Raw genomic sequence first — 15,177 nt, forward strand, 5'->3', positions numbered from 1 at the left:
AAAAAGTAAACAGAATGGAGTGAAGTACAGGCAAAATCCAAGAGGAAGCCTGATTGTCTGCTTTCCGCCAGACACTGGGAGATTAATTCACCTTCAGCAGGACAATAAAACACAAGGCCAAATCTACACTGGAGTTGCTTACCAAGAAGACAGTGAACGCTCCTGAGTGGGTAATCTCCCCGTTCCCTCAAGAGAAGCAGAAATGGAAGACAAAACTTTACTGATGTCAACAAAATTGTTGATGCATTCATTCTATCAATTTATGACATTCTGGTGAGCAAGGCTTAATTTAGAATTCTAGAGCACCAACACCAAGTAATGACAGAGGAGAAGCTGCATGTATCTAGTTATAGACAAGTTGACTAACAAATAGCCTACTTAATGTCGGAAATTCCGTCAAAAAAATCATCCTGCCGTCCCTGGGCAAATGAGGAATATTTTGTTTATTCATGGATACAGAAATACTTATACGCGGGATAGCAAAAGTGCATGTAAACAGCATATCCTGAACAGGACCTTAAATGGGATATGAGCTATTATCTGGAATACTGTGTGCATCAGTGGTGGCTGGTGGAAGGAGCGATAGGACAACAGCTCATTGTAATGGCTGGAATGGTATAGATGGAATGGAGTCAAACGTGGTTTCAATGTTTGATACCATTCCATTCCAGCCATTACAGTGAGCCCATACTCCTATAGCTCTTCCCACCAGCCTCCTCTGGAGTGCATATAAACATAGTCACTGACAAAAGTATCAACTGACCAATTAGATTACCTAGAAGTGCTCTGCCAACCAAATCCAGATCATGATCGTCTTAGCCTGGTCCCAGATCTGTCAAACTGTTCGGCGGGACAATGACCAGAGGAGTTGCAAGACAGCACGAACAGATTTGGGTTGGGGGCAAAATTGTCTAGCCCTCACCTTGCAAAAAAGGTGGAAATAAATTATGAACAAGAGAAATTCACATGAGAGTAACTACATACAATTTCAACAGCACTTGATATTCAGTAAACAGAAAATTGCATTGATTGACTGAACTGAGAAAGTTTTGGAAACTAGGAGAGCACACTGCCAGTGAGTGACTACATGTCAGTAGGTAGCCTATTCCATACTTGCTTTGGGAAAACACCTCGTGCTCTTTTCAAGATGTAGAGTGAAAGCTATGATCCCTTGTCCACCACCCAAAGGACGTCCAGCCAAGTTGACAACTGTACACAACTGAAGCATTGGAGTCAACATGGGCCAGCATCCCTGTGGAATGCTTTCGACACCTTGTAGAGTCCATGCCCTACGAATAGAGGCTGTTCTTCTATCTACACTAAGCTCAATCTTTTGGAGTTCCTTTGGTGTTTAGTCCAAAATATGATATGATTGTATAACATTATTGTACATGAGGAATAGACTGTCTATATGAAGAGTTTTGTTCCAAAAACGCTATATTCACCCATTTTTCCTCTATATACACCCATTGTTTAGCTCGAATTTTGTACATTTGACTGATATGTGTGTCTCACCTAACTATCTTAAGATGAAAGCACGAACTGTAAGTCGCTCTGGATAAGAGTGTCCGCTAAATGACTCAAATGTCAAATGTAAATATTTTACATCCTACAGATCAAATTACTATATTGTTTCATTTTTTTTATAGTGATGTAACAAATGTCATTTGTGCAGTTCTTTATGAAAAAAATATTATTTATTACATTTGACTGTGTTAAACCTAGCAGTACTAGTTATTCCTCCGAGAATGAGGCGGATATATAGCGTTTTGCAACAAAACATGATTATTTATCTCTCCGAAATAAAACCACCAAGTGATCGAATCCAAACAATGACATGTCTGTCATTGAACAACCCCCATGATTAGATAGTGAAAAAACACACCAATCTCTTTAATAAGTTCTTTAAACTACAAAAGCTAATTTACAAACATTTCTGAAAATTGATATATAGCGTTTTAGAATTAAACTCGTCATATCCTCATAGCAGCCTGACTATGGGACTGTGGCCTCGAGTTAGTTGAATAATACCAGGGGTCAGAGATGTACACATAAAACAAATCATCAATTTTTTGACATAGAACACCAAATGACTCATGTGAATATATCATTCCAGAGAATGATTAAAAGAAAACAGATTAGTGCTACTTAAATCTTACTCACGCATAGCCTACTAGATTAGACAAGTCAGAGAGTTGGGTGGGGGAAAGAACTCAAACCGGATTCCCCTCTACCTATTTAGTATGGGTACAGATAGAGACTGACTGATGTGTTTAAAATAGCAAATCAGAAGCCTTTCTCATTGCAGATATTGAATGCTAATGGTGGCCCTGGTGTGAACGGTTCCTTGTTTAGCTTTTAGAAGTTCCTTACAAAATAAACATTCTGCCATCCAGATGTGGTTGATCTTGTGAGTACACCTACATTGATCCTGCAGTGATATGGTAGCCTACTGTGGGCTACCCCAAGGCTCTGTTTGGACGGAGAGAGAGAGAAGGGTAAAAAATGTTGGACATATGCCATGAACTAGTCTGTCACATGATATGGTCTGTGATGTATAGCTAGCTGAGTTGCCTGAGGACTTCTTATACTGAATGCCACCCACCATGTTGACCTTTTCTCTACAGCTAGAAAACTAAATAAGACTTCACATGAGCAAATTCTGAAAGTCATGGTGACATATGGAGTAGTGGAGGAGCTATCGGAGGAAGGGCTCATTGTAATGACTGGAATGGAATCAATGGAACGGAGTTTCCATATGGTTGCTGTGTTTGATAGCGTTCCATTGATTCCATTCCAGCCATTACAATGAGCCCGTCCTCCTATAGATCCTCCCACCAGGCTCCTCTGGTTAGAAGCTATGCGTGTGAAATGCCATGGTCATAACACTGCCAAGTCATATGTAACACGATATACTGGTTGGATGTGTACAGTAGATATCCCACACTGCCCATGTGTATTTTTGCCTTGCTGTCTGTGTCTTCCTCCTCCACATATGTACACGACTTCGGAATATAAACCTGTAGCACTCGTGCACCTTAACCATGTACTCCCCAGACCAATGGGGAAACTCCACTGAGAAACTAGGCATTCAGCCGCCCTATTGGCTAAGTAAGGTATGGCTGCTAACGCCGCGCAACCAATCAGCATATAGTAGTGGCATCATCGGTTCTGCTTCAGTTTAAAGGCATGTACACCTCTGGTTCCGCCTCGAGGCTGTCGCGGTCCAGTTGCGGTTGAGAGTACGGTATGGTATCTATGTGGTTGAGTTTCTCTGATAGGGAGTTGGTCATGAGGCCAGACTCAGGGCTCTGCTGGTTCTGCTGCTTGTTGTTGTAGTTGCGGGCGTGTCTCTGGAGAGGGCGCTGGTCGGTGCAGGAGAAGAAGTGAGGCAAAGTGGTCATTACCATGGTACCCAGCAGGAGGAAACCACCAGCGACCAGGAAGGAGGCCGTGTAACTGCCTGTCAGGTCCTTCAACAAACCTGCAGAGTGAGAGAAAATGTATTAGAGAAAACCAGAAGAGTGAGAGAAAATGTATTAGAGAAAACCAGAAGAGAGAAAACGTATTAGAGAAAACCAGTAGAGAGAGAAAAAGGAGGGGGGGTGGAGAGGAAGAGAGAGGCAGGCATTAGACAACCATTGGAAGAGAGAAAAGGAGCGGCATATGGGAAAGGGAAGGAAAGAGGGGGTGAGAGATTGTTAGGAGACTACAGATGGTCACAGATAGGGAAAAGGAGAGAGGGACTGTGAAAAGTGTGAGAGAAAATACAGAGTCAATGGTAGGCTTTGAGGAGACTCCTACGGTACGTACACCTACAGCTCATCTCTTGGCAGTAGTACTGCGGACTACTTTATCACTGACCTCAATCCTAAAGTCTCTCAGAGCATTCAGTCAGCCCACTGACACCCAAATCAGATCACAATAAAATCAGTCTACTTGAACAGAACAATACTCAATCATGAGGCATCAAAGCCAAAAGAACTGAATAATATTAAGAAATGCTGTAGATGGAATGAAAATATTGTGGAAACCTACCAAAAAACAATTAGGCAACAACAAATTCAATCCCTTTTAGACAACTTCCTAGAAAAAATGTTTCACTGTAAAAGTGAAGGTGTAAACTTGGCAGTAGAAAACCTAAACAGTGTATTTGACCGCTCAGCTTCCCTATCAAGTATAAACAATTAAAGCAGACAACCTAAGAAAATGAACAACAATGACAAATAGTTTGATGAAGAATGCAAAACCTAAGAATGAAATTGAGAAACCTGTCCAACCAAAAACATAGAGACCCAGAAAACCTGAGCCAACGCCTTCACTATGATGAATAACTCAAACAATACAGAAATACACTATGGAAAAAAAGGAACAGCACATCAGAAATAAGCTCAATGTAATTGAAGAATCGTTAGACTAACCATTGGAAAACACTAAACAAACAACATGAAGAGTTATCTAAAACAGAGCTGTATCAATAAACCACTTCTCCAATATGTTTGGCTCTATAACAAACAGCAAAAAACTATACATGATCAAATGGAAATCTTAGAATCAACTGTTATAAACTACCAGAACCCACTGGATTCTCAAATTACATTGAATGAACTATAGGAAAAAATACAAACCCTCCAACTCAAAAAGGCTGGTGGTGTTGAGGGTATCTTCAATGAAATGATAAAATATACAGACCACACATTCCAATTGGCAAAACTTAAAATCTTTAACATCATCCTCAGCTCTAGCATCGTCCCCAATATTGGGAACCAAGGACGGTTCACCCCAATCCACAAAAGTGGAGAGAAATTTGAATCCAAAAAGTACAGTGGGATATGCGTCAACAGCAACTTTGGGAAAATCCTCTGCATTATCATAAACAGCAGACTCGAACATTTTGCTCAGTACATTGTTTTCACTGAGGAATGTCAAATTGGCTTTTTACCAAATCACTGTATGACAGACAACGTATTCACCCTGCACACCTTAATTGACAAACAAACAAACCAAAAGGAAGTCAAAATCTTCATGCTTTGTTGATTTCAAAAAAGCTTTTGACTCAATTTGGCATGAGGGTCTGCTATACAAATTGATATTAGGGGAAAAACATACAATATTGTAAAATCCATGTACACAAACAAGGGTGTTGTTAAAATGGGAAAAAAAACACACATCACTTTCCACAGGGCTGTGGGGTGAGACAGGGACACAGCTTAAGCCCCACCCACTTCAACATATATATCAACGGAATTGGCGAGGGCACAAGATTCTGCAGCACCCAGCCTCACCTTACTAGAATTTGAAGTCAAATGTCTACTGTTTACTGTCCCCAACCAAGGAGGGCCTACAGCAGCACCTGGATCTTCTGCACAGATTCTGTCAGACCTGGGCCCTGACAGTAAATCCCAGTAAGACAAAAATAAAGGTCCAGTTGCAAGGACCACAAATTCAAATTACATCTAGACACCGTTGCCCTAGCGAACAAGAAAACGGCCTTAACATCAGCGCCACAGGTAACTTCCACAGAGCTGTGAACGATCTGAGACAGGGCAAGAAGGGCCTTCTACGCCATCAAAAGGAACATCAAATTCAACATACCAACTAGGATCTGGCTAAAAATACTTGAATCAGTTATAGAACACATTGTCCTTTATGGTTGTGAGGTCTGGGGTCTACTCACCAACCAAGAACTCAGAAAATGGGACAAACACCAAATTGAGACTGCATGCAGAATTCTGCAAAAATACACTGCTCAAAAAAATAAAGGGAACACTTAAACACAATGGAACTCCAAGTCAATCACACTTCTGTGAAATCAAACTGTCCACTTAGGAAGCAACACTGATTGACAATAAATTTAACATGCTGTTGTGCAAATGGAATAGACAACAGGTGGAAATTATAGGCAATTAGCAAGACACCCCCAATAAAAGGTGTGGTTCTGCAGGTGATAACCACAGACCACTTCTCAGTTCCTATGCTTCCTGGCTGATGTTTTGGTCACTTTTGAATGCTGGCGGTGCTCTCACTCTAGCGGTAGTATGAGACGTAGTCTACAACCCACACAAGTGGCTCAGGTAGTGCAGCTCATCCAGGATGGCACATCAATGTGAGCTGTGGCAAGAAGGTTTGCTGTGTCCGTCAGCGTAGTGTCCAGAGCATGGAGGCACTACCAGGAGACAGGCCAGTACATCAGGAGACGTGGAGGAGGCCGTAGGAGGGCAACAACCCAGCAGCAGGACCGCTACCTCCGCCTTTGTGAAAGGAGGAGCAGGAGGAGCACTGCCAGAGCCCTGCAAAATGACCTCCAGCAGGCCACAAATGTGCATGTGTCTGCTCAAACGGTCAGAAACAGACTCCATGAGGGTGGTATGAGGGCCTGACGTCCACAGGTGGGGGTTGTGCTTACAGCCCAACACCGTGCAGGACGTTTGGCATTTGCCAGAGAACACCAAGATTGGCAAATTCGCCACTGGCACCCTGTGCTCTTCACAGATGCAAGTAGGTTCACACTGAACACATGTGACAGACGTGACAGTCTGGAGACGCCGTGGAGAACGTTCTGCTGCCTGCAACATCCTCCAGCATGACCGGTTTGGCGGTGGGTCAGTCATGGTGTGGGGTGGCATTTCTTTGGGTGGCCGCACAGCCCTCAAAGTGCTCGCCAGAGGTAGCCTGACTGCCATTAGGTACCGAGATGAGATCCTCAGACCCCTTGTGAGACCATATGCTGGTGCGGTTGGCCCTGGGTTCCTCCTAATGCAAGACAATGCTAGACCTCATGTGGCTGGAGTGTGTCAGCAGTTCCTGCAAGAGGAAGGCATTAATGCTATGGACTGGCCCGCCCGTTCCCCAGACCTGAATCTAATTGAGCACATCTGGGACATTATGTCTCGCTCCATCCACCAACGCCACATTGCACCACAGACTGTCATCAGGAGCATGCCCAGGCGTTGTAGGGAGGTCATACAGGCACCTGGAGGACACACACACTACTGAGCCTCATTTTGACTTGTTTTAAGGACATTACATCAAAGTTGGATCAGCCTGTAGTGTGGTTTTCCACTTTAATTTTGAGTGTCACTCCAAATCCAGACCTCCATGGGTTGATAAATTTGATTTCCATTGATAATTTGTGTGATATTGTTGTCAGCACATTCAACTATGTAAAGAAAAAAGTATTTAATAAGAATATTTCATTCATTCAGATCTAGGATGTGTTATTTTAGTGTTCCTTTGATTTTTTTTGAGCAGTGTATAATCTGTGTACAACGTAACACACAAAATAATGCATGCAGGGCACAATTAGGTCGATACCCGCTAATTATCACAATCCAGAAAATAGACGTTAAATTCCACAACTACCTAAAAGGAAGTGATTCCCAAACCTTCCATAACAAAGCCATCACCTACAGAGAGATGAACCTGGAGAAGAGTCGGTCCTCGGGCTCTGTTCACAAACACAGACCCCACACAGAGCTCCAGGACAGCAACACAACTAGAACCAGCCAAATCATGAGAAAACAAAAAGATAATTACTAGAATGCTATTTGGCCCTAAACAGAGAGTACACAGTGGCAGAATACCTGACCACTGTGACTGATCCAAAATGTAAAAAAGCTTCGACTAGAATAGTACTAGAGGTCGACGGATTATGATTTTCAACGCCAATACCAATTATTGGAGGACCAAAAAAGCCGATACCGATTAAAATCGGCCATTTTTTTTATTTGTAATAATGACAATTGCAACAATACTGAATTAACACTTGTTTTAACTTAATATAAAACATCAATAAAATCAATTTAGCCTCAAATAAATAATGAAACATGTTCAATTTGGTTTAAATAATGCAAAAACAAAGTGTTGGAGAAGAAAGTAATGTGCCATGTAAAAATGTGTGCCACGTAAAAAAGCTAACGTTTAAGTTCCTTGCTCAGAACATGAGAACATATGAAAGTTGGTGGTTCCTATTAACATGAGACTTCAATATTCCAAGGAAAGAGGTTTTAGATTGTATTTAATATAGTATTTATAGGACTATTTCGCTCTATACCATTTGTATTTCATATAGCTTTGACTATTGGATGTTCTTATAGGCACTATAGTATTGCCAGTGTAACAGTATAGCTTCCGTCCCCCTCCTTGCCCCTACCTGGGCTCAAACCAGGAACACAGACAACAGCCACACACGAAGCATCGTTACCCATCGCTCCACAAAAGCCACGGCCCTTGCAGGGCAAGGGGAATATCTACTCCAAATCTAAAAGCGTGTGACGTTTGAAACAGTATTAGCGCACACCCAGCTAACTAGCTAGCCATTTCACATTGGTTACACCAGCCATTAGGCTGATAGGCTTGAAGTCATAAACAGCGCTGTTGCTTGCGAAGAGCCGCTGGCAAAACGCATGAAAGTGCTGTTTGAATGAATGATTACGGGCCTGCTGCTGCTCAGTCAGACTGCTCTATCAAATCCGACTTAATTATAACATAACACACAGAAATACGAGCCTTTGGTCATTAATATGATCGAATCCGGAAACTATCATTTTGAAAACAAAACGTTTATTATTTCAGTGAAATACGGAACCGTTCAGTATTTTATCTAAGTCTAAATATTCTTGTTCCATTGCACAACCGTCAATGTATATCATAATTAAGTAAAATTCTGGCAAATTAGTTCACAATGAGCCAGGCAGCCCAAACTGTTGCATATACCCTGACTCTGCGTGCAATAAACGCAAGAGAAATGACAATTTCACCTGGTTAATATTGCCTGCTAAACTGGATCAGTAGTTATAACTAGTGATTATGATTGATTGTTTTTTATAAAGACAAGTTTAATGCTAGCTAGCAATTTACCTAGGCTTCTACTACAGTCACGTAACAGGCAGGCTACTCGTGGAGTGCAATGGTTAGAGCGTTGGTCTAGTTAACTCTGTGGTTGCAAGATTGGAACCCTGAGCTGACAAGGTGAAAATCTGTCGTTCTGCCCCTGAACAAGGCAATTAACCCACAGTTCCTAGGCAGTCATTGAAAATAAGAATGTGTTCTTAACAGACTTGCCTAGTTAAATAAAAGGTATACAAAAAAATCGGAAATTGGCGCCCAAAAATACAGATTTCCGATTGTTATGAAAACTTGAAATCGGCCCTAATTAAATCGGCCATTCCGATTAATCGGTCGACCTCTACTATGTACAGTCTCAGTGAGCATAGCCTTGCTATTTAGAAAGGCCGCAGTAGGCAGAACTGACTCAAGAGAAGACAGGCCGATATGTGCACACTACCCACAAAATGAGGTGGAAACTGAACTGCGCTTCCTGACCTCCTGCCAAATGTATGACCATTATAAATACAAACAATGTTTATTTATTTTCCCTTTAGTACTTTAACTATTTTACACATCGTTAAAACACTGTATATAGACAGTATGAAATGTCTATTCCTTTGGAACTAGTTTATATCACCTTTTTTTAATTATCTATTTCACTTGCTTTGGCAACGTAATCATATGTTTCTCATGCCAATAAAACCCTTTAAATTGAGAGAGAGACCAAGACAGAGAAGAGAGCATAAGAACATAACCAAACGTAACCTAGAGGGGAGGTGGGGGGATGGAGAAAGTGTGTGGGAGGTCAAATGGCCAGAGAGTGAGAGCAATAAAGCACTTGGACTGTATGGATATCCAATAGGTAGGCTAAAGGTTTACCATGGTTAGCTAATCATAAACTGATTTGACCCAGTGTTGACTAGATTACATTTCTTATGTGTCAACAGTGGATTTAGATATGGAGCCTTTATTAGTGATAAAACAATGAATTAACATCCGATAGGTAGGTTAAAGGGTTTAACATGGTTAGCTAATTATCAACTGATTTGACCCTGTGTTGACAAGCTGACATTTTTAAGTGTCAAGAGTAGAGGTCGACAGATTAATCGGAATGGCCGATTAATTAGGACCAATTTAAAGTTTTCATAACAATCGGAAATTGGTATTTTTGGACACCGATTTGGCCGATTTGTTATTTTTTTTTACACCTTTATTTAACTAGGCAAGTCAGTTAAAGAACACATGCTTATTTTCAATGACGCCCTAGGAATGGTGGGTTAACTGCCTCGTTCAGGGGCAGAATGACAGATTTTTACCTTGTCAGCTCAGGGATTCAATCTTGCAACCGAACAGTTAACTAGTCCAACGCTCTAACCACCTGACTCTCATTGCACTCCACGAGGAGCCTGCCTGTTACGCGAATGCAGTAAGTAGCCAAGCTAAGTTTGCTAGCTAGCATTAAACTTATCTTATAAAAAACAATCAATCATAATCAATAGTTAACTACACATGGTTGATATTACTAGTTTATCTAACGTGTCCTGTATTGCATATAATCGATGCGGTGCGTATCGTTGCTCCAATGTGTACCTAACCATAAACATCAATGCCTTTCTTAAAATCTATACACAGAAGTATAATATTTTTAAAACGTGCATATTTAGCTAAAAGAAATCCAGGTTAGCAGGCAAAATTAACCAGGTGAAATTGTGTCACTTCGCTTGCATTCATTGCACGCAGAGTCAGTGTATATGCAACAGTATGGGCCGCCTAATTTGCCAGAATTTTACGTAATTATGACATAACATTGAAGGTTGTGCAATGTAACAGCAATATTTAGACTTAGGGATGCCACCTGTTAGATAAAATACGGAACGGTTTTATCTAACTAGTATTTCTGTGTGTTATCATGTTATAACTAAGTCTATGATTTGATAGAGCAGTCTGACTGAGCGGTGGTAGGCACCAGCAGGCTAGTAAGCATTCATTCAAGGTGCTCTTTGCTGTGCTTCAAGCATTGAGCTGTTTATGACTTCAAGCCTATCAACTCCCGAGATTAGGCTGGTGTAACCGATGTGAAATGGCTAGCTAGTTAGTGCGGTGCGCGCTAATAGCGTTTCAAACGTCACTCACTCTGAGACTTGGAGTAGTTGTTCCCCTTGCTCTGCAAGGGCCGCGGCTTTTGTGGAGCGATGGATAACGCTGCTTCGAGGGTGGCTGTTGTCGATGTGTTCCTGGTTCAGAGCCAAGGTAGGAGCGAGGAGAGGGACGGAAGCTATACTGTTACACTGGCAATACTAAAGTGCCTATAAGAACATCCAATAGTCAGGTATATGAAATACAAATGGTATAGGAGAGAAATAGTCCTATAATTCCAATAACTACCACCTAAAACTTCTTACATGGGAATATTGAAGACTCATGTCAAAAGGAACCACCAGCTTTCATATATGTTCTCATTTTCTGAGCAAGAACTGAAACGTAAGCTTTTTATTTTTACATGGCACATATTGCACTTTTACCTTCTTCTCCAACCCTTTGTTTTTGCATTATTTAAACCAAATTGAACATGTTTCATTATTTATTTGAGGCTAAATTGATTTTATTGATGTATTATATTAAGTTAAAATAAGTGTTCATTCAGTATTGTTGTAATTGTCATTATTACAAACAAACAAATAAATAAATAGGCCGACGAATCGGTATCGGCTTTTTTTGGTCCTCCAATAATCGGTATTGGCATTGAAAAATCATAGTCGGTCGACCTCTAGTCAAGAGTACACCAAATATTAAGAACACCTTCCTAATATTGAGTTGCAGCCCCTTTTGCCCTCGGAAACAGCCTAAATTCATTGGGGCATGGACTCTACAAGGTGTCTAAAGCGTTCTACAGAGCTGTTGGCCCATGTTGACTCCAATGCTTCCCACAGTTGTGTCAAGTTGGCTGGTAGTGGATCTCTACTCTGAATAGCTTGTTCCATCTCATCCAACAGATGCTCAATTAGATTGAGATCTGGTGACTTGGCAGGCCACTGCAGTAAGCTGAACACTGTCATATTCGTGGAACCATTCCAGGACAATACTAGCCTTACGGCATGGGACATCATCTTTCTGGCAAAAATCTGCTTGCAGACGGATACAGTTGCCATGAAGAGATGCACTTGATTGGCAATGATGTTCAGATATCCTGTGGCATTGACTCTTTGCTCCACTTTTAACAAGGGGCCCAGTGTGTGCCAGGAAAACACAATCCAAACCATCACCTTTCTCCATACCCCGTGGTTTTCGACATACCACTGCAACAGCAGTTTTTTTTTTTTTGCTGAAAGAGGTGGAACACTGGATGTTCGTCGGCTACCATACCCCATTCGTGTGAAGGTAAGATGAGTTGTGCATTATTTTATAGGTCTTTGGGCACCAATGTTGTACTGCACATTTTGGGTCAGCCTCCTTTGTCCTATTTCATAAATGACCTGGCCTGCCGTTGGCTGGATGTTCTCAGGGTGTCTGATCAATAAGGCATCATAGCTTTCACCTGGTCAGTTTGTCATGGAAAGAGCAGGTGTTCTTATTGTTTTGTACACTCAATGTACTGTGAGGCAAAAAAGTATTTAGTCAGCCACCAATTGTGCGAGTTTCCCCACTTAAAAAGATGAGGCCTGTAATTTTCATCATAGGTACACTTCAACTATGACAGACAAAATGACTTTTTTTCTCCAGAAAATCACATTGTAGGATTTTTAATGAATTTATTTGCAAATGATGGTGGAAAATAAGTATTTGGTCCCCTACAAACAAGCAAGATTTCTGGCTCTCACAGACCTGGAACTTATTTAAGAGGCTCCTCTGTACTCCACTCGTTACCTGTATTAATGGCACCTATTTGAACTTGTTATCAGTATATAAGACCTGTCCACAACCTCAAACAGTCACACTCCAAACTCCACTATGGCCAAGACCAAAGAGCTGTCAAAGGACACCAGAGTGAATGACCTGCAGAGAGCTGGGACCAAGGTAACAAAGCCTACCATCAGTAACACACTACGCCGCCAGGGACTCAAATCCTGCAGTGCCAGACATGTCCAGGCCCGTCTGAAGTTTGCTAGAGAGCATTTGGATGATCCAGAAGAAGATTGGGAGAATGAAACCAAAATATAACTTTTTGGTAAAAACTCAACTCGCCGTGTTTGGAGGACAAAGAATGCTGAGTTGTATCCAAAGAACACCAAACCTACTGTGAAGTATGGGGTTGGAAACATCATGCTTTGGGGCTGTTTTTCTGCAAAGGGACCAGGACGACTGATCCGTGTAAAGGAAAGAATGAATGGGGCCATGTATCGTGAGATTTTGAGTGAAAACCTCCTTCCATCAGCAAGGGCATTGAAGATGAAACGCGGCTGGGTCTTTCAGCATGACAATGATCCCAAACACACCACCCGGGCAACGAATGAGTGTCTTCGTATGAATCATTTCAAGTTCCTGGAGTGGCCTAGCCAGTCTCCAGATCTCAACCCCATAGAAAATCTTTGGAGGGAGTTGAAAGTCCGTGTTGCCCAGCAACAGCCCCCAAAACATTACTGCTCTAGAGGAGATCTGCATGGAGGAATGGGCCAAAATACCAGCAACAGTGTGTGAAAACCTTGTGAAGATTTACAGAAAACATTTGACCTCGGTCATTGCCAACAAAGGGTATATACAGTGCCTTGCGAAAGTATTCAGCCCCCTTGAACTTTGCGACCTTTTGCCACATTTCAGGCTTCAAACAAAGATATAAAACTGTATTTTTTTGTGAAGAATCAACAACAAGTGGGATACAATCATGAAGTGGAACAACATTTATTGGATATTTCAAACTTTTTTAACAAATCAAAAACTGAAAAATTGGGCGTGCAAAATTATTCAGCCCCTTTACTTTCAGTGCAACAAACTCTCTCCAGAAGTTCAGTGAGGATCTCTGAATGATCCAATGTTGACCTAAATGACTAATGATGATGAATACAATCCACCTGTGTGTAATCAAGTCTCCGTATAAATGCACCTGCACTGTGATAGTCTCAGAGGTCCGTTAAAAGCGCAGAGAGCATCATGAAGAACAAGGAACACACCAGGCAGGTCCGAGATACTGTTGTGAAGAAGTTTAAAGCCGGATTTGGATACAAACAGATTTCCCAAGCTTTAAACATCCCAAGGAGCACTGTGAAAGTGATAATATTGAAATGGAATGAGTATCAGACCACTGCAAATCTACCAAGACCTGGCCGTCCCTCAACTTTCAGCTCATACAAGGGGAAGACTGATCAGAGATGCAGCCAAGAGGCCCATGATCACTCTGGATGAACTGCAGAGATCTACAGCTGAGGTGGGAGACTCTGTCCATAGGACAACAATCAGTCGTATATTGCACAAATCTGGCCTTTATGGAAGAGTGGCAAGAAGAAAGCCATTTCTTAAAGATATCCATAAAAAGTGTTGTTTAAAGTTTGCCACAAGCCACCTGGGAGACACACCAAACATGTGGAAGAAGGTGCTCTGGTCAGATGAAACCAAAATGGAACTTTTTGGCAACAATGCAAAACGTTATGTTTGGCGTAAAAGCAACACAGCTCATCACCCTGACCACACCATCCCCACTGTCAAACATGGTGGTGGCAGCATCATGGTTTGGGCCTGCTTTTCTTCAGCAGGGACAGGGAAGATGGTTCAAATTGATGGGAAGATGGATGGAGCCAAATACAGGACCATTCTGGAAGAAAACCTGGAGTCTGCAAAAGACCTGAGACGGAGATTTGTCTTCCAACAAGACAATGATCCAAAACATAAAGCAAAATCTACAATGGAATGGTTCAAAAATAAACATATCCAGGTGTTAGAATGGCCAAGTCAAAGTCCAGACCTGAATCCAATCGAGAATCTGTGGAAAGAACTGAAAACTGCTGTTCACAAATGCTCTCCATCCAACCTCACTGAGCTCGAGCTGTTTTGCAAGGAGGAATGGGAAAAAATGTCAGTCTCTCGATGTGCAAAACTGATAGAGACATACCCCAAGCGACTTACAGCTGTAATCGCAGCAAAAGGTGGCGCTACAAAGTATTAACTTAAAGGGGCTGAATAATTTTGCATGCCCAATTTTTCAGTTTTTGATTTGTTAAAAAAGTTTGAAATATCCAATAAATGTCGTTCCACTTCAAGATTGTGTCCCACTTGTTGTTGATTCTTCACAAAAAAATACAGTTTTATATCTTTATGTTTGAAGCCTGAAATGTGGCAAAAGGTCGCAAAGTTCAAGGGGGCCGAATACTTTCGCAAGGCACTGTAACCAAGTAATGAGATAAACTTTTGTTATTGACC

General features: G+C 41.6%; 1 protein-coding gene across 5 annotated transcripts in view; it reads right to left on the reverse strand.

Annotated features, from left to right (window-relative positions):
* Positions 1 to 391: 391 nt before the first annotated feature.
* slc16a13 (solute carrier family 16 member 13) overlaps positions 392 to 15,177 on the reverse strand; it is a 42,695-nt gene continuing 27,909 nt past the window's right edge. For all 5 annotated transcript variants that reach the window (XM_031792009.1, XM_031792008.1, XM_031792010.1 and 2 more), the window contains exon 8: positions 392 to 3,484. In XM_031792009.1, the coding sequence (XP_031647869.1) occupies positions 3,177 to 3,484 (308 nt within the window). In that variant the 3' untranslated portion in view covers positions 392 to 3,176. The remainder of the gene's footprint in view (positions 3,485 to 15,177) is intronic.

This window comes from Oncorhynchus kisutch, linkage group LG16 (assembly GCF_002021735.2).
Source record: "Oncorhynchus kisutch isolate 150728-3 linkage group LG16, Okis_V2, whole genome shotgun sequence".
Classification (NCBI taxonomy): domain Eukaryota; kingdom Metazoa; phylum Chordata; class Actinopteri; order Salmoniformes; family Salmonidae; genus Oncorhynchus; species Oncorhynchus kisutch.